At 35.0% G+C, this 19,808-nt stretch overlaps 1 protein-coding gene across 4 annotated transcripts in view; it reads right to left on the reverse strand.

The window, feature by feature from the left end:
- The window catches only part of LOC141455082 (protein YIPF5-like), a 407,881-nt gene that overhangs the window by 267,627 nt on the left and 120,446 nt on the right, over window positions 1-19,808 (reverse strand). The window contains exon 5 of one of the 4 annotated variants that reach the window (XM_074129940.1): window positions 500-568. The exons of the other annotated variants lie outside the window; for them this stretch is intronic. Within the exon in view, the coding sequence (XP_073986041.1) occupies window positions 515-568 (54 nt within the window). The 3' untranslated portion in view covers window positions 500-514. Of the gene's footprint in view, window positions 1-499; window positions 569-19,808 lie in introns of those variants that run through there. 4 annotated transcript variants of the gene reach the window in all.

A 19,808-nucleotide genomic window follows, 5' to 3' on the forward strand; every position in this document is an offset into this window, starting at 1 on the left:
AAAAGGGACAATTTTTTCGTATCTTTTCTGAGTTTCTAAATTTCAACACATTTAAAATTGAAACACGGAACACTCGGACCATATTCACGGAATACCGGTTAAGAACCACTGTTTTAGACAATTATACGCATTCAATTTAATACTAGAAGATAATTTGTGATGTGGCATTTTGCAAGATGAAGTAGTTTTAAGTTCTCGTAACTGAGTTTTATTATTAAATATAACATTTTAAGATTGCAGGGTTGTTTTAATGGATTTGTGCCTCAGAAGTTTACAATTTTTGAAAAACTGCTGCAATGGTTTGTTTGAAATATTTATTTATTTTTTATCGTTCATCTTAGAGTACCCTGGCGATAAACTTCTTCTTCTAAAATGAAATTAGATTTCAAATATTAGAACGAACTTTTTCAATTAGTTTGGATAGTTGTAGTAAAGAAATCGATGCTTCTATACAGATTTTTGTGAACTTTATAACCCATAAATATTATATGAAGTGAAAAGAAGTTTGTTAGACTTACAAAGTTGTTTTCCTAAATGCCGCTAGATAAAGAAAGACACAGCATCTTACCTGAAACAAAAACAAAGATAAATTACATAATTTTGTGACTTTCATGAAAATAATAAGATTTCTAAGGGTAGAAATTGCCTGGCACCAATACTGCTGACGACGTCCAAGAGTTTTTAGCCCCCACAGGTTGAACAGTTATGAGAATTACAGTTTTTTAGCTGACTCAATCTGCAATGGATATAATCAAAACAAAAAGAAAGCCTACTGTTCCAGAATAAGAACCTAGAAAGACTAAGCAAAAGTGTATATTTAGAAACTGTTGAAACAGAGAAAAGACTCACCTATGTACCACCATAAGAAAGAGTTTATATTAAATTGTGTTTGTGCAAATAAAATGAGAAGTTACTCTGTTAATTAAATTAGAATGTTGCCTTCAATGTAATCAAGGGAAAGAGATAGAAGAATCACTACTGAGACGTGGGCCCCAGGTCAGATGAAAAGCAGAAAAGAGATAAATGTAGAACTGTTTGAAAGCAGTTACTAGTTTACACGTGTTCTAACAGTTTACACGTAGCCATTTCCACCTTTAGGCCATCTTCCTTTCTAAACGTCACTTACTGCCATTTGCAATAGATATAATAATAGCATGCATGAGTTACTTGGCTGACAACAATAACTTCTCAAATGTTGCCCAAAAGCATATCAATTTAACTAACTTAAATTCCTGAACGCACCACCAATTCCCGGATTTATTTTTAATTTAATACAAGTTTAATGCTTGCTTGGTAAGTATCCTAACAACATGCTTCATAGTTCAAGCCAATATCACAATGTAAGTGCGTTAAATTATTAGATTCGATTGTAAATCATAAGAAGATGTGTACGCCACCGTTCATGTAGCATAATACGATATGTAGAGATCATCGCATTTATAAAAAGAACTCCCTAGTACTGCACGGACATAAGGCCTTAAAATACACAAAAGAAAGTAACGAAAAGAATTAAAAAATACGAGTAGTCTAGCGGTCAAACAAAAAGGCTACTTACGAAAAACTGCGTTTCATTCTACAAGGAGAAGTTCATATAATCTTTGAGTATTTGGAGTGAATGAAATACAGAGAAATTGTGAACCTGTCTCTTGACGGATTCGAGAAGATGCTGTAACGAGTCTGGTAGGTTCAAGTTAAACCAGTGTGAAGATTGATTGTGAGGGTTACTGTTATTCCTTTCAGATAGGTTCACTCTAGGCCTAGGGTCCTTGGCTTTAGGAGACCCGTACAAAAATAAAAAATAGAAAGTGTACGAATCTAGGTTATAAATCTCCTTAACAAAAACTTATAAATCTGTACGTTACCATTCCTCAGCCTAGAACCGAAATTCTAAAGTGCCATTTGGTGACTAATTGGGAAGTCTAAGTTTTCTACAATCCTAAAGTTTGGATGGTAGCAGGACCGAAACTGCCAGAACTACTTACCTCCTATCATAGCTTGGATTTTTCATTTGGATAAGAGGGATGATCTTCGGTAAAGAGTGGAAAAAATGGTCAGTGGATACCTCAACGAACACACTATCCCCCTAGGAAGCGAAAAGATTTCAAATCAGCAAAAAACATGCTATTCTATTAAGGAAGAAACAATTATGAAAATCTTACTCAGATTATAAACGCAAGATCACTAAGTGAATGAGTTCAATGACACCTTTAATCTGACAATTATTTCAAAAATTTAAATGTTAATTTATACAATACAGTAATTTTTATGCAAAAAATTTCATTTTTTGCCGACACGCATATCGTGAATTTTAACTAAAAGCATTCCTTTTTCTTCTCTTTCTTTAATGAAAGCACAAAATGAAAGTAATTAAAAGAAAATAAGCTCATTCTTAAAAAATACAATGATATTTAGATTTTCTTGGTCCATTTTAAATTAACAAAAATTTAATTACAAATAGTAATAAAAAAGAAATTTATGTCACTCTGGTTTCTTAAAGAAGGGATAGAGGGTGGTTTGTACGGAAATGTGATAAATTTAGAAGTGAAATGAAATGCCACAGTGAAAATTTAACGTAATAATTGCACAATTAATGAGAGAGTTTGTGCGAGTGTGACAAAGAAAAATAATTATTTATTTGGCACATACATAATACAAAATCACTTAAACATTAATGGCTTACCTTAAATTGTAATTTCAGTAAGTTCAGGACAATTACAACGCATTAACAGAGAGGTTGGCTTGTATGTGTTTTAAGCCAAGCCAATCTTGTAATACCCTTAAGTAATTACTCATCATGAATCCACTTTATTCAATACGTAAATGTTTTTATTTAAACAAAAAAGAAAAAGAGAACCTTTTCTGAAGTTAACACATTAATTTGTGAAAATTGCTACGAATGAAAAGATATCCATCTGCTTTTCACTGTACGCTTCTACAAACATGCGATGAAAAGATCTTATTTTTTAGAGCTTAAAATGAAGAGAGAAAAAAATAAATCGTAGGTTGGCTAGTAAAGCAGAAAATTTAGTACAAAACAAACACGTCATTCTCTGCAGTAGAAAATGTTAGCACGTCATGGTGATCATAATTATGGGTTTTGGATATGAAAGGGTCCAATTTGGCAAGAAGTAAAACACTCCCTTGTAAATGGCTGCAAAGCAAATCACAGATTCCCCAATACTTCCTAAAATAAATAATGTTTCTGGAAAATTGATTCAATCAAATCAAGAATCGAAGTAAGTCACAAAAATAAATATTCTAAATTTTGAGAAGTCACCCGCATTGGGACTGGAAAAAACTTCACCTAGTATTTGGTTGAATAATTTATAAAAACAATATTTTTTTTTAAACTCTATTTAAATTACAACTGTCTATTGGCAACAAGTAAATCAGATTGCTTACAATACATAGATAAAAATGGCTGGAAAGATTTGAATGAGGGCCATCCAACGATAACGATCATGAGTCGACTAACACATGTTGCCGTTGAAGTGAATTCGAAGGATGCCTCTTTTCTATCATGCGATCTCGAGGCCATCGGGGAGGATTCGAGGGAAGAGTAGACTGGGATAGGTGTTTGGGAGAAGTTTGGAATGAAATTTTGATGTAACGGGATTTGGCTAGGTCTAGGACAAAATGGGATTTTTAGGTCAGTGTGGATAATGTGATTGCTGGCGTAGAAAGGAGCGTTAAGGATGGTGCGTAGGATTTTCGATTGAAGGTATTGGATGCGGTTGACCGTACAGTTCCAAGTCCGTATGTCCAGATTGGGAATAGTAGGGCTGAGTAGAGTTTCTTTTTGTTCCTGTTTGAACAAAATAAACCCTATAAGCACAAAATTTTGGTAACTAGGTACTTAGGCTAATTTAAAGTTCTAGTAAACTTCATTTTCCGGAGAAGCGCAAAAGAAAGAAAATTGAACAATCCATTCGGCAATGTTCAGATGAAAAGATTTTGGTTGCCAGGTCCACTGGATAAGGCCCAATCTAAATTTAAGGGTTCAGTTTTGTGCCAATTTTAGTTCGCCTACATATGGACCACACACAAATTTATTATCTCAAAAGTAATTTTCTAAACTCAGGAGGCCCAGAAATAAGAGATTTTTCCTGAGAAAACCGCGATCAAAGTGTTTGACGAGATTGCAATGGAGAAAAAAGTAGCCTCCTCCTAACATTAACAATCTTTATAACAATAAATGTGCACATATTCCTGGAGTGAACCAAATGGTGCATGCACCATAGTGAACAGAGAGAAAAATTATCCTACCTAATGGAAATGCCATACAGATTAAAAAAGAAAAAAAAGGAATAACGAGGAAAAAAAAGAGCAGAATTGTGCCATACTGCATGCAACTGAATCTCTCACAGTAAACCCTTAATATTTCTGCAGACCTCTAAACCAATAATACCCAATATATTGGTCTAACACCTGGGACAGCAGTACGTGGATAGATACGAGCGTGGGTATCTCTTCTCACTCCAAGAGCTTTCCGGTTCGCCCAATCTTTCCAACAACATACCGACCTCACAAAATGTAGATAGATATATGAAATCTCTATCCATCTAAAAGGAAACCCATATTTTCGCGCAATCTCCTCTGGACTCACGTAGATCTAAGCAAAATTTCCATTATCAACCATTTTCTAAAGTCGGGAGAGAGAAACAAAAAGAAGTAGCAATAAAGAAACAATTTTAGTCAAATTTAGCTAGCAATTTGGTACAATGATTTGAACATAAAATTGCTTTTCGCCATATTTGACTGGGCCTTTTTTTGTCTCGCTTTCTGATCCTTGACAGACCAAATTTCGTAATCATGCACATTTTCTGTTCCGTGTTCTCACCACCTGTTCTGGGTATCTGATTTCTTCTACTTCTTCTTCTTCCTTCTTTGGTACCCTAGAACTTGTAGGAATATACCTAGCAACCATCACCGTCAGCAGCTTTCCTTCTACACATCCTTTTTTTTGCCGAACTCCGGCAATTTATATTCCCCATCCTGCAACCATCTCAACCAATGCAGCCACTCTCCAGGTCTCTTACCATCTGTATGTCTTTCAGAGATCTTTATTCGCTCATTCAGGTGTTGGTGTCTCACTTGACCACTGACAAGAGCGTGTGACTTTGTTAGTGGGAGATCCCCAGTTCGAATCCCGTGTAGGGATTTTTATTTGTTGGAAAAAATTGTTTATAGTAATGTATGAGCTTCCGATCCCGCCCACGACACCTAATTGGTAGTTTGACGTTAAGCCCCGCCTTAAAAAAAAAAAATAGGCGGTTACTTTACTTTTATTCGCTGATTCTGGTGGATCCAGCCAGCGCAACCTAGACAGTTTTTATGACGGTCTTCTCTAAAAGCGTCACTTCTTTGAACAGATGATATAGTTCAGCGTTTTTCCATTGAATATTTATATATGTGGAAGATAATGCGCATGACTTAATGTAAATTTTTCTGTTTTTTAAACAATTTTTTATTGAAATTTACAACTGCAACGATTGTTTCAACAAGCAAATGTGGTGTACATGATAAAAAATATCAGGATATACGAGTAGAGAAGGCACCCAGTAGTGTCACTCCATTATCGTGGACATATGTTAGTCTGCTCTTATGACGAGAGTGGATCGCGAGGCCATCGTCTCTTCAATCTTCTTGGTGTTCTATTAGAGGATTAGGGATGAGCTGCTGTAGTGGAATGAAATTTAAGAAAACTACGAGTAGTTAGAGCAAGATCTTTATCGAAAGGGATTTTGAAGTCATTATGGATGGTGAGGTTAGATACATTCATCGTTAAGAATCTTTCGTAGTATTTTTGACTGCAATGACTATGCGTAGAGTGTTGGAACGTTTAGTCGATCCCCAAACTTCGATGCAGTATGACCAAATAGGTAACTAGAAGAAGATATGAGTCTTTTGTCATGTAGGTTAAGTTTCGATAGTTTGTCAAGTAGTTTGGCGATAAAAATTTAAATTTTAATCAAAAGTATTTTTTTAAGAAAAAAAAGCTTTATGCAACTAATTGTTTGCAGTTATCTGTGATTTGATTTTCTTTCTCCAGGAACGTTTTATCCCATTATCAGGAATTAATTAATTTCTCGTCAGTAAAAACAAAGAAGCATATGAGACGCTGTATGCTGTGATATTGAGCATAACCCAGAAAGTTAAGGAAAAAGAAACAAACAAACTCAAAGGAACCAGGACAGCCGAGTGGAAGTTTCAATAAGAAAGTAGTTTGTTGGGCTGAAACCAAGCAAGTATGAAAAAAAAAAGAAGTTGTAGAAGAAGACATGGTGTGTTTGTCGGTCGGTCGTCAAGTATGATCAGTGTGCTCATGGATGAGAGTCGGAGAAGATTGGAAAGATGTATTCCTTCCTTCTTCCTGCTTCTAGCCAAGAACTTTCCCACTGCCAAAGATTACGGATTGCAGATCGCTAGGATGCAAAGTTTTTCATTACTTTTCCTACACCCCGGCCTTCCGTATCATTCAAATATTTACAAAGTCTTTTTCTTCTTCTTCCTCTTCTTCAGTTTTCCCCCCCTCTCAAACCTTCTATTCTCTTTTACCGCTGGTTTTATATTTGGAGTGCATTATTCAAGTCCAATATCACATGTGTAGCTTACGTTTAGATACATAATGGAAGAGAATCGTAACTTTTGAAAGTATTCTGTAAGTCAAAGTTGGAAAATATTATTTGTAAAGATGAATATAGTTGTATTAGAACTTTTTATTATTAATGGTGACCTTGTTTTTTTGGGGGGGGAAATTCCAAACTTCTTCTGTATTATGGAGGGGAGGGAAAAAATCATTATTATACCGATGTTCTTTCTTTTCGGAATTTTGGTTAACCATTACGTAAATATTATACTGGTGTTAGAAGGGCGCCACAGTAGCCGAGCGGTTAGAGGCGAGACCTGCGAAGCTAATATGTATTGTGTTACTGGGTTCGATTCCCCTGTTTTAGGCCTTGGATTTTATTTAATGGTTAATAAAAGAAATTTACAATAAAGTTTGCTAGTCGCCTCCGTCCACGACACCTAATTGGTAGTTGGACGTTAAGCCCCGCCTGAAAAAATAGGCGATTACTTTACTTTTTTTACTTTAAAAGAAATTTACAGTAAAGTATGTTTGCTAGTCGCCTCCGTCCACGACACCTAGTAAATGGTAGTTGGACTTTCAAGTCCCGCCTGAAAAAATAGGCTATTACTTTACCTTACTTACTTTTACTTTTTACTGGTGTTACAACTTGTACAATGCACTGAAAAAGCGCTAAAATAGAGACAGAATAATTTCTCCAATTTATCTGTTTAAAAAATCATTTTATACAAAATTAATTTTTAAATAAAAGTAATGGATACAAATTTTTTTAAAAAATATTAACAAGAATTCATAGATGGATCTAGAACTGAGTTCATGGACTAAAGATTGAGTCCTTGAACAGACAAGATAGAAGATATACCAACCTTTAATGATGTAAAATATTAGACTGTCAAAATTAGCCCAAAACATAACCTAGTACCTAGATCGAAAGCTCGGCATAATAAAGTCTATCATGACTGAAACTGGCATTTATTTTTTCCATCCTATTGAAACTATGATTCAGTCACCAATAATAATGAACAGTAATTACAACAAAATATTCTTAATGTTTCAAATTTATTGATTTAAACGTTCACCAAAAAAGAATAATCTCTCTCAGTCAGTCAACAAATGCGGTATGTGACAGATACTTTAGAAGTAAAAATGAACAACTCTAGACCACAATTGATACCTCTGATGATAGATAAAAATCCGATACATTTACATCAAAAATTTTTGATACAAAAAAAAAAACGTGCTGCGAAAATCAACTATTATTATTAGATGTTCTTGTAACATTATTCGATAAAATAATTTGATCGCAATTAACATTGAATAATGACCTTATAAACTATAATTTTTCTAAAAGAATAAGTTCACGTCTTTTACTTGAATTAGGGACAAACATTGTAGGGCATTAAGTTTGACCTGAATGAAGGTAATTCGTTTCTTATCCTCTCATATTCCGCAAGATTTACTTGGTTGAATCCCACCTGCTCAGCGAATAGATTAATTATATTTAGGGTTGGCAACTCTATAAAGTTCCAAAAAAAAGGACACCCTAAAAAAATTGGGTACATTCAGGGCCGTCGACAGAATTTTGGGGCCTTGGAATATACAGGGTGTTCAGCTTTAAGACTACCGTTACTTCGGGAGGCGATTCTGGGCATCATTTGTAACAAAAAATTCTATATAAACCACGGCTCGATTCGGCTCCGTTTTATAGATATTTTTAATTTTATGTTTTTTTCAAGGTACTACTACTTTTTAGCAAACAGTTGTCTATATTTCTCAAACTATCATAGCTGCAGCAATTTCAATTAGCTCATTAGAAAGAAGGTTAAATTTTAAAACTCATTAGAAAGTTAAGCTAATTTATATTTCAAAATAATAATATTAAGTATTTCAAATTGTGGCCCAAACATAAGGAATAGCAAGTTTCTAATTTTTTTCAAAAACTTTGACTTCATTTTTCTCATATATATTACATATGTTTAAAACGTGCACTACTCATGAAAAACGTCTACATACAATCGCCTTTCGAAAGGTATACAATGCATAGGGGTTATTTTAAAAATTGATGCAGAAATCTGTGATTAATTGCAAAAAAGTAGGCCTCAAAACAGCGTCGGCATTATGAAAGGAATTCACCTACCATAAGAATATAATTACTCAGAATCCATCAAATCCAGTAACATTTTTCGCATTTTGTTCATCGATACATCAATAACCTGTTGACCTATTCAGTTCAGATAGAACAGAAAAACAACACGCCAAATAAAGAAGTCTCGGAAGTCAGAACTTGAATCAAAAATACAATAAAATAAATTAGATTTGTGTGAATAATATCTGAAAAAAGGACAAAAGGCGTCCTTTCCTAATTTAAGAAAGGACAAGGACAATCAGGTGTTTAAAAAGGACTGTCCTTTCCAAAAAAAAGGGCAGTTGGCAACTCTAGTTATATTATATAAAGTAAGCTAAAAGATATTATGAAAAACTCTAGTCAATTCTTTTAGGATTCTGTGAGTAAAAAGGATTTGCATGCGAAAAGAAACCTCTCAAATTTAATAGCTTCATCAACGTCGGAAAAGCTGAGGCAGAAATTTGAAAACAACAGGACATCCTGTAGCATTTAAAAACACAAACCACGAAATGTTACAAATATAACCAGCCAGGTCATAAACAAAGAATACCACCCTCCCAATATAACATGGCCAAGAAAATGGTTGAACATGTACAAAATAAAGACAGAACTGGCCACATAAAATGTTTTAAAGGCAATAAAATGGGACATAGTGGCACGTGACTGTAGACTAAAACAAATAATGCTGTGAAATTTTCTTTCTTCAAATCCGGGGCTAAGCAGAAGAAAAAAAAAAAAAATACAGATATGACCAAAATAACTAAATGTTTAATTGATTTAGGATGCACAATCTGGATGGAAAAAACCATCCAGTATTAATGATACATTTTAAAAACAACAAAAATCCAAGTGCTTTCCAGTATAATCCTGGAAATATAATATGGAATGAATGAGAATCAATATGAAATTGAAACACTTCAGTAGGTGGCATCTTATCCCAAGCACTGGAGGAAGACGCCACATAGGTTTTTTTTTGTACTAAGGCTTCAGTCATGTTGTTTCAAGCTAACACGTACTCACCAAGATGTACACGACACACAAATATCACGGAATTATTACGTTTAATCTAGTCAATCCATCACCAAACCTTAAGTATCGACAACGAAATATTATAACATGGGTACTCACCAAGTTCAAAGAGTTGAATTTTCAGTTTAACGACGATTAAACTAGATATAAATAGAAATACTCACAAGCACGGTATTCACAGTTGTTTACTACACACTTTAACGTAGGAATTGCTGTCATCCAGTTGTAGATATGCAAAATCTGACGATACTTGCATCTTCTTATTTACACCTTATTTAGACAACGGAATAATTTTAGGAACAAAAGCAGAGGACTAAAAAGAAATTTTCAGAAAAACTTAGAAAAGAATTGTTTGAGCTTGACATACACTAAATTGCTTGGTACAATGCAAAGAACAAAACTAACTTGACCAAACTAACTATGCGACTAAAACATCAAGAGAATTACAAAATCCAAATTTTACAAGTACACTATTGGGACTAGAAAAGATTTAACACTATAGTGGAATTGAAAGATGAGTTTCCTTTCAAAGAGCCAATGGGAAAGCTTATTTTTATAAACGATTTGCAAAAAAAAAAAAAACAGCAAAATAATAAGCTGCATCAAGCAGTAAGCTGTAACGGAAAGAAATAACATGCCCCCAATAAGCATAATCTGTTAGGAAATTCAATTAGTGCAACTTCCTTAATCAGTTTGAAAGTAATAGACCTTACTTTCCAAGCAAGTAACCAATACTTCTATAAATTTTTAGTAAAATAAAACTATGTTGAAAAGATTTTATTACCTATTTGATATTCTTAAATCTCGTAACTAATGTTGAAACTGAGTTCATTAAAAATAAATAATAGAGAATAAAAAATGAAGACGCTTTGAACTAAAAATACAAGTAATAATAAATAGGGATCCACCTACATACGGTTAAGGAAACACTTAGTACAGTCACCGCTAAGACGATCAAATTAGGGATCGATAATCAACGACACAACAAACAAATTTATGAATTTTGGTGAATATCGAGGTGCGGTCTTGTATAAAAACAACTTTTTTGCTTTATACCAACGTTTCGGTAATTTTTACTATCTTCTTCAGGTTATTATAAAAAAAGTTATGATGATATACTCGTAGCTTTACATTGAACTTCACAAACTTTTGTTATAATACCCTGAAGAAGGTAGTAAAAATTACCGAAACGTTGGTATAAGGCAAAAAAAGTTGTTTTTATTCAAGACCGCACCTCGACATTCACCAAAAATCATCCATCAACAACGGGTCGAAAAAAAAATCAAACAAATTTATGGTAGAAAGTAGACACAAATAATATAAACTATTTAAGTAATGATGGCAATACGTAGTGATCAAATTTGGAATGAACGCGTTGTTTTTCTTAATGCTGCTTACGTAATGAAATAGTCTTTAAACTTGCTACGAAAAAAGCGGCGATTACAAAGAAAAAAATTGACTAAGAAAAATGGCGATTAAATCTAGCTTAACATTTAATTGGTAAACCGTTTATTTGATTTTAATTCTTTGTTATGGTATCAAGAGTAATATTAGCCCAACATCTCAGTAATGTGGACAAAACAGATTGTCTTCAATTCCATAATAACTATAGCTTATCTGCATTAATTAATTTTTTTTGTGGGTAAAGGGTCATTGTGGTATATAAAAAGAAAATGAAATTGTGGATAAACTTGCAAAGAAAGCCACCAATAGTGGGGGAAATGGCTAACTATAAAATACCACACACCGATATCAAGTGTGCATTGGCAAAAAACAGCACTACAAAAATGGCAAACAGATTACAGTAATAGTAATAAAAGGAGATTCTATAAAACTATGGCAGATCAGTTACCTAGACAACCATGGTTTAAGGGGAACTGTCACTAATAAATAGGTTGTTACAGACAATAAGCAGGCTGAGAGCGATCCACGCAGTGTGCGGATTGTATCTTCACAGGATCAACAAAATCTTCACAGATTTCAAACATATAATAATGATATGTCCACGTTATGCAGTAGAAAGGAAACGAATGTTTGACGACATATACAGGTATTTAGACGCACCATTTCGCTACGAAGACATAATATTCTCCATAAACATCTATGTGCTTAAGTCTATAGCAGAGCTAGCAAAGAAATATGAATGTATTTAAAAGTTATAGCCGATTAGAATGAATGGGAGAAAATGATTAGAGAAGGATTACGTGATTTTGATTTCGGTTAAGCTATAAGGATGGCAGGAGCACGCAGTACTGATCCATCCATTAGTTGTAAGGTTTATGTAAATAATTGTACATAGTAGAGGGATGAATGTGTGAAGCGAATGTATTTATAAGTAAGAATGGAGAGTGAGTGATATTCTAGTGATAAGCACCTAGACGATGCTGGCTGTATGGCGGAAGCCAATGCCAAAAAAAAAAGCCAAAACAAAAAACTATAGCTTAGACGTGGTTAATCCCACAGGATTTAAAAAAAAATGTAGCCCATCCACTTCTTAACAAATCTAGGCTGAATAGATTAAGGAAACTGATCTTGAAATCTTTTAAATATATTAAGAAATGTTGAAGACATAATAGAGTGCTTCAACAACAGATCACAGTGAACTTGAAATAATTATACTTGTGGTACTACTTCGTAGATAGCAAACAAAAACGTTGATGTGAAGAAGAGATAAACGTCTTGGCCTGACTGAATCCATTTGAATTACATTTCCGTTGAGAGACTGGATAGGTTAGGTTTGTTGTAGTAAGAATTTGGATGAAAGAAGTAAAGTTGTTGACTGGAGTGTACCTTTAAGAATTCTTCCAACCAAGAAGGTGATTTTGATTTACCAGCAAGGGGAGAGCACAGTACGAGGGGGGGCCAGGAACTCCTGAAGTGTGCGGTACGCAGCTAAACTACCCAAGGGTTGTGCAACTCTAATATGGAACACAATAGTACAGCTTATATTTCTCCCTCTAACCACCTAGTCATTACTGGACCCCCAGCTGGTTGGTGAATAAGTCTTAGAGAGAGCACTATTTCATGGGGGTTCTTCTACCCCTTGCAGCAGTTCGCTCTTGTATACACTCACCTAGCTACTGCACACACCTCACTACCACACAATGTGCCTAGATCTTCCTCTGCCTTCCTTGTTCTTCACTACTACCTATCCTACGCACAAAGGATTCAATCTTCTACTTGCAATCAACATTAATGAAACCCAAGTCATCCAACATGTGAGCACATGCCATCTTTCACTTGACTATATAGGAACAGGAAAAAAAGTATATACTTATAGTACTGCCAATTCTGTTTACATTCTAATCAGCCCCTGGAAGTATTCCTCTGATGAACAACATAATTTACTTTTTTCGTTGCTAACAAGATAACTGAGACGAACTGTAATAAGAGTATTGAACAAAATATCCAAAAGAATAAGTAAAGTTTAACAAAAAAAAACCCTTATTATTATTGATCCTACATCTCTTATCTCATCCAGGGACACAACATCCTCCACTTCGAGATTTAGGCAGTTCTAATCCGTAAAACGTGGCTTCCCGCACACATCGAGTAACCAACCCTTATAGGGAATATCATCCCTTTTTTCGGCTTCCAGAAAGAGTCTCTTACGACAGCAAGCGTCTTGTTTTTATTTTAACATCCCTTTATCCTATCTCTATCACTTGAGGGAACTTGCTTACCAAGTTCACCTTCTCTGAATATATTTCCTTATTTCGTAACAATTTCAAAACGAAGCGCTCTGCCAGAAATCCATCTCTTGTTTGTTCTAGATAATGTTTATGTCTTCATCAGATCACAATTTCTAATGATAGTTTGTCATTTTAGCCATTTAACACCCTATCGTTTCTTCGGAGCTGTCTTTGCCATTGTCCAGGATCCACTAGAATGTGTGAGAGAGTCCTCAGTCACTTTTTTTCTCACTCTTCCACATCCTTAAACCTTTCTTTTACCTCCGTGTCTATTGTGTCTTGATCTTCCAAGTGGAAGCCCAAATATTTTAAGCAACTTACTTGTTTCAAGTCTGGTTTTGCAATATTTGCCAGTTCCACTCACTGCCTCTTTCTATATATTTGGTTTTCAGAACATTCAATGTATTGCTAGATTCTTCTTCTTGTCGATCTCATTCATTCTTCGCAAAAACCCAGTCATATGGCCATCATTAAGAAGTAAATTGGCGTGCAGTTTCTCATAAACAAAGTGAAATTTAATAATCTTTTCTCAACTTCTTATTGTTGAACAATCCAAGACTATGATTAAGAGCAGTGTACAACAACTGGCAACCTCAAGTGATGCTGGAGTTACTTTCCAGCCCTTCCGAATCCCTGTTACTTCTTCTAACATTATTTCTGCCCCCATTACACCAACTCATTAAACAAAGAAGTAATTCTACGTTTACTGCTTTTTCCTTCATTGGTCACACTTCTCTTTTCTTATTTTCATCAAAATCTTCGTTTAAATCCACAAAGTTCGTTAAAAAAATGTTTGCTAAGTCCTTCTCTGCAATAAGTTTAGAACCTGCGTGCTTTTGCCAGATTCTATAATTTTTAAATAAATAAATAAAATTAAATCCATACTCTTCTTCTAATAGCTGGCTGTCAACAAAAGACTTATTATTTAATCTATTTCTGTCAGAAAAATAATTGGATTTACTGCCAAGAAGAAAACGCTGTCTTCAATTCCTTTAAATTTAAGCAAAGCAGTTCCTTAATTTTGGTAGCATTTTTTATCGTTTCGATTTAGTAGATCCAACTGTGAAAAATCCAAACCTCAACGTCGGATCGATAATTTACGTACATGATTACATTATATTCAATACAAACAAGAATTAGGGCGACATAGAAGGCTAACAAACTACTGAGTTAACACCCAATAGTTATTTTCTCTTATAATGAAAAATAAATATAATGAATTATATATTAAACACCAACGAATAGCGAGTATATATTTATTTAAATAATGAATAATAATTCAGATCAACTGCACTACAAAGAAGTTTGAATTGTAATTTACTAGTTGTTCACTGTGGGTCCTTTACCCTTCAAATTAAAGTAGACAGAAGATCGATGAAGTCTACTCATCCGCAGTACAAACAGTGGTAATGCTTGTTGGGGACAAGTTATACTTCTGTGATGAATATTATCTTCCCAAAAATTGTACTTGAAAGAGAAAATAATGGTTCCTTAGATTGGAAAATAGGGCGATATTTTAGGCCTACTGAGGGAAAATTGAGGAAATTCTTTTTAAAAAAGATAAAAAAAAGAAAGTATTACAGATTTCCATTTCTTGTGGGACGAAGCTAGAAGACTGAATCTGGCGTGACCACTCCCACGACTTCCTGTTAGTACTGTTCTCAAGGTTTCGAACTCATTAATATTCCCCAAACTTGGAATATTTCGGCCATATTAATTCTGAAACACTGAAAAGTAACCTTTCAGAGAAATCAACCTCCACCAATAAGAAGTTTACCAATAGCTCACTGCAAGCACTTTTTCTGCAATCTCTGGGTCTTGAGACTACAGAGCATTTTTGTGCTCTTTCAAAATCTTGCACCGCTTCACTTTATGCATTGCTCTAGTTAGTTAGCTAGAGACGCAAGAGCTTTTACAAGGAAGAAAAGAGCTTTGAATTCTGTGCAAAATGAAATCATGCTCGTACTGAAGTCTGAACCTCTATCTAAGGTAAAAACGGCATTGCACAAGGGTTGAGAGCTTCTATTTGTGAGCGTAATTCCCGATAGCCTAGGCGCCATTGTCAAGAAATAGAACTGTTCAAGAATGAAGATTGCAGCTAAGGAATTTTCCTTTAAACTGGATCTTAACAATGCACTTAACTTCGCCTTAAACAGTAGCCCAACTGCACCTTATAGAAAAATGACACTTTAGAGAGCATCTCCCAGAAGTAGCTTTACCCGAAATTTATTTTACACGAAAAATTGTAGATTTTTAAAGTTTTTATCACTGCATAAAGTTTACATGAAATTGTAAGATTGGTTTTTCCTAGGCAGGTAATAACTTAACCAGTTAAGCGTGGAATTTAATTATATAAACTCCCCCACATTGTGCGAAATTAAAATCAGACAATAACCGTGTATACACGTCGAACGCAGGGCAAAACAACCAAAAGTTTACAACGTCTTAATAGCCACTGCAAGCGACTTTTTCTACAATTTCTGAGGCTTGAGATTACCAAAGCATTCAGTGCTCTTCCAAAATCTTGGCACCGCTTCACGTATGCATTGCTCTAGTTAACTAGGGGACGCAAGAGCTTTTACAAGGAAGAAAAGAGCTTTGAATTCTGGGCAAAATGAAATCATGCACCGTACTGAGGTCTGAACCTCTATCTAAGGTAAAAGCGGGCATTGCACAAGGGTTGAGAACTTCTATTTGTGTGTGCGTAATTCCCAGTCTCTAATGCGGAGACCAAACATGTACCAACCACTTATCATTTGGCTGACTTCCACCATCCCTCTTGGTATAAAATACTTGGCAGTTCTATTGGTAAGATAAAGGAAACATCCCACCAAATAATATTCTTATTGTATTTTATTAAAATATTGAGTTTTTATAGTTCATGGTAATTGTTGTTCATTATTTTTGGTGACTGATTTATAGTTTCAATAGGATGAAAAAATGAATGCCATTTCAGTCGAGTAAAATTTATTTTGCCGAGCATTCGACCTAGGGACTAGGTCATCTTCAGGGCTAGTTTAGAAAGTAATACTTTTACATTTCAGGGTTGGTGTGTCTTCTGTCTTGTCTGTTCGGTCTATGACCGATCACACTCAGTCCATGAACAGACAAGATAGAAGACACACCAACCCTGAAGATGACCTAGTCCCTAGGTCGAAAGCTGGGCAAAATAAATTTTACTCGACTGAAATGGCATTCATTTGTTCATGGTAATGTTATATTTTTCACAACGAGTATAAACGTCGAACGCACCGTAATAGAGATTTGGTTTACACGTATATACACGCCAAACGCGCTTAACTGGTTAAATATCCAAGTTATGGAATCCTACAAATAACATTTTTTGTTTCAAAACAAGATGTCTGCAATTTAAGTTGTACGTTCCTTACTATTGTGTCCTACCAACGTTCCAAAAATTTGCCAGGGGCACTTAGGGTTAATAATTGCACGAATCTGCTCTCTACTAAAGTCAAAATTTGGCAGAAAATAAGTCAGCAAAATTGTGAACATGCATTTCACTAGTACAGAATCTCCCAATAATAAATTGGCCATAATTATATTATGAATACAAAAGTTTCTCTGCAAATAAAATAAAAACTGTTAGCGGATTCTTATAAGGGAAGAAAATTATTAAGTTCTATATTAGAATGTTTTAACCGTGGGTACATTAGTTGGTGACAAAACTTTGTACTTTACATAATGCAAGACTCTGAAAGAGGGGAATCTCTCCTCTCTATTTTAATTTTACTGTATGGCCTTTATTCATAATTCAATAACATAAACTCATTATTTAGTTTTATTGTATAATAACCCTTTACTTACGTATACATGAACTCATCTTTGGTAATTTCATTAAACGTTGAATTAACTATACGTATTGTGTCATTTAAATTACTTTATGTAACGTCTAATTATAGCAATTTTACTTTCAAATACTATATTGATGAACTATTTTCAAAACAGTTCACTATAGCAAAATTAAATTACAGTCACTCAATAAGTTTAAGAAAAAGTCAACGCAATACAAAAAAAAAAGTTTTCTCTAATAAGATTCGTGCTCAAAACAAAAACGGCAAGACAAAAAGTGACAAAAAATGCAAGACCAAAAATGAAAAGACAATGTCTGATACAAGACCTATCGCAATTACAATTCTTAAGATTTTAACTTCTCTTTCCAAATTTTAAATCCAGATTTAAGTTATTCTATTTAACCACTTAACCATATCGACAAAGGAGGTTCCTCGGAAGAGTATTCTGGGTCCTATTCTAAATTTCACCCTTCAGATATATAAAACACTTCACTATCTAACACTACACTTCTCACAAACGCAGATGATACCGCCTTACTGGACCACAAATCATGCTCCTATAATAGCTGACAGAAACGGATGTTTACTTGGTATCAGTCATAAATTTTTCATCACCCACTTTAACCAATATAAGTTCTACCCAGGCCGGATTCTCCTGTAGGCTAACTAGGCTTCAGCCTAGGGCCTCAAGATCAAGAGGGGCCTACATTCAAATTGTTAGCAAAATTAAAATTACACTATTCTAAAAACAGTACCAATAACAACATGTTTCATTTAACATATTGATATACGAGGGTCGTTTGAAAAGTCCGTGCAAAAATAAAAGCTACTTAATTTTTTGGGGTAAACCTTTTTTATTTTTCAACATAGTCTCCTTTTAGGCTTATACACTTCGTCCAACGCTGCTCTAGTTTGTTGATCCCTTCCGAATAATAGGATTTGTCCAAGTCTGAAAAATAGCCATTCGTTTCTGCAATCACCTCCTCGTTTAAATAAAATCTTTTTCCAGCCAGCCATTTCTTCAAATTGGGGAACAAATAGTAGTCCGAGGGAGCCAAGTCTGGAGAATAGGGGGGATGTGAAACGAGTTGGAACCCTATTTCCATTAATTTTGCGACCACAACTGCTGAGGTGTGAGCTGGTGCGTTGTCGTGATGGAAAAGGACTTTTTTGTGGGCCAATCGTGGGCGTTTTTCTGGCAGCTCGGTTTTTAAAAGGCCCAATAACGATGAATAATATGCACCTGTAATAGTTTTACCCTTTTCCAGATAGTCGATGAGGATTATTCCTTGCGAATCCCAAAAGACAGTCGCCATAATCTTTCCGGCCGAAGGAACGGTCTTCGCCTTTTTTGGCGCAGATACCCCCTTGGTAACCCATTGTTTAGATTGTTCTTTGGTCTCAGGAGTGTAGTGATGTATCCATGTTTCATCCACAGTGACGAAACGACGCTTAAAGTCCTACGGATTCTTCTGGAACAGCTGCAAACCGTTCTTGCAACACTTCACACGATTTCGTTTTTGGTCAAGCGTGAGCAATCGCGGCACCCATCTTGCGGATAGCTTTGTCATGTCCAAATGTTGATGCAAAATATTATGTACCCGTTCATTCGAGATGCCCACAGCACTAACAATCTCACGCACCTTCACTCTTCTGTCATCCATCACCATATCATGGATTTTATCAATGATTTCTGGAGTAGTAACCTCAACAGGGCGTCCAGAACGTTCAGCGTCACTTGTGCCCATATGGCCACTCCGAAAATTTTGAAACCACTTATAAACTGTTCTAATCGAAGGTGCAGAGTCACCATAATGTTTATCAAGCTTCTCTTTAGTCTCCTGAGGCGTTTTGCCTTTCATAAAGTAGTGTTTAATCAACACACGAAATTCTTTTTCGTCCATTTTTTGAAAATCACTCGACTTCCTCGATACAAACGAATGCCAAACACAAAGTAATAGACCGATCTGGCTGAAACTTGGTGTGTGTTCTTCCAAGAGATGCTACTAACTAAACATAACCTCGATACGCGCCAGTGGTGCTATCTCTCTGACTTTGCACGGACTTTTCAAACGACCCTCGTATATCACAGTAGTGATGTATTTTATTATCTCTCATGTAATTCACAAACTTAAAAATGGGAGGTGAAAGGGCCTCATAAGTGGAATAGCCTAGGGCCTCTTTTCTCCTAAATCCGTCCCTGGTTCTACCTCAAGTAGGATAGACTAGTTTTTTTTTTAATGTCCACTAAAGGCCATAAGGGTTTGTTAGTTTCGATTTCTTTACTTATTCTATTTTTCTAAACGTGATTTTGAGGCCAGGATATTGAACGATTAACGACTGATGCGGAAATGGGCCGTAACATTACTATCATATTTTGAAGAAGGACACTTAACGGCGGACATTATCAAAAATATACACAAAAATAACTGCAGTCACGGAACAAAACAGATAAGCAGGGACTGCGCACATTAAGTAACCTAAGACAGAAACTAGAAAAGAATAATCTCATATCAAATTAAGCGGGCAGAGTAAGAAATTTCCTTTCATTATTTCTCTAAACT

The sequence above is a fragment of the Rhodnius prolixus genome, unplaced genomic scaffold (assembly GCF_049639745.1).
Source record: "Rhodnius prolixus isolate KJV_2025 unplaced genomic scaffold, Rpr scaffold_21, whole genome shotgun sequence".
Classification (NCBI taxonomy): domain Eukaryota; kingdom Metazoa; phylum Arthropoda; class Insecta; order Hemiptera; family Reduviidae; genus Rhodnius; species Rhodnius prolixus.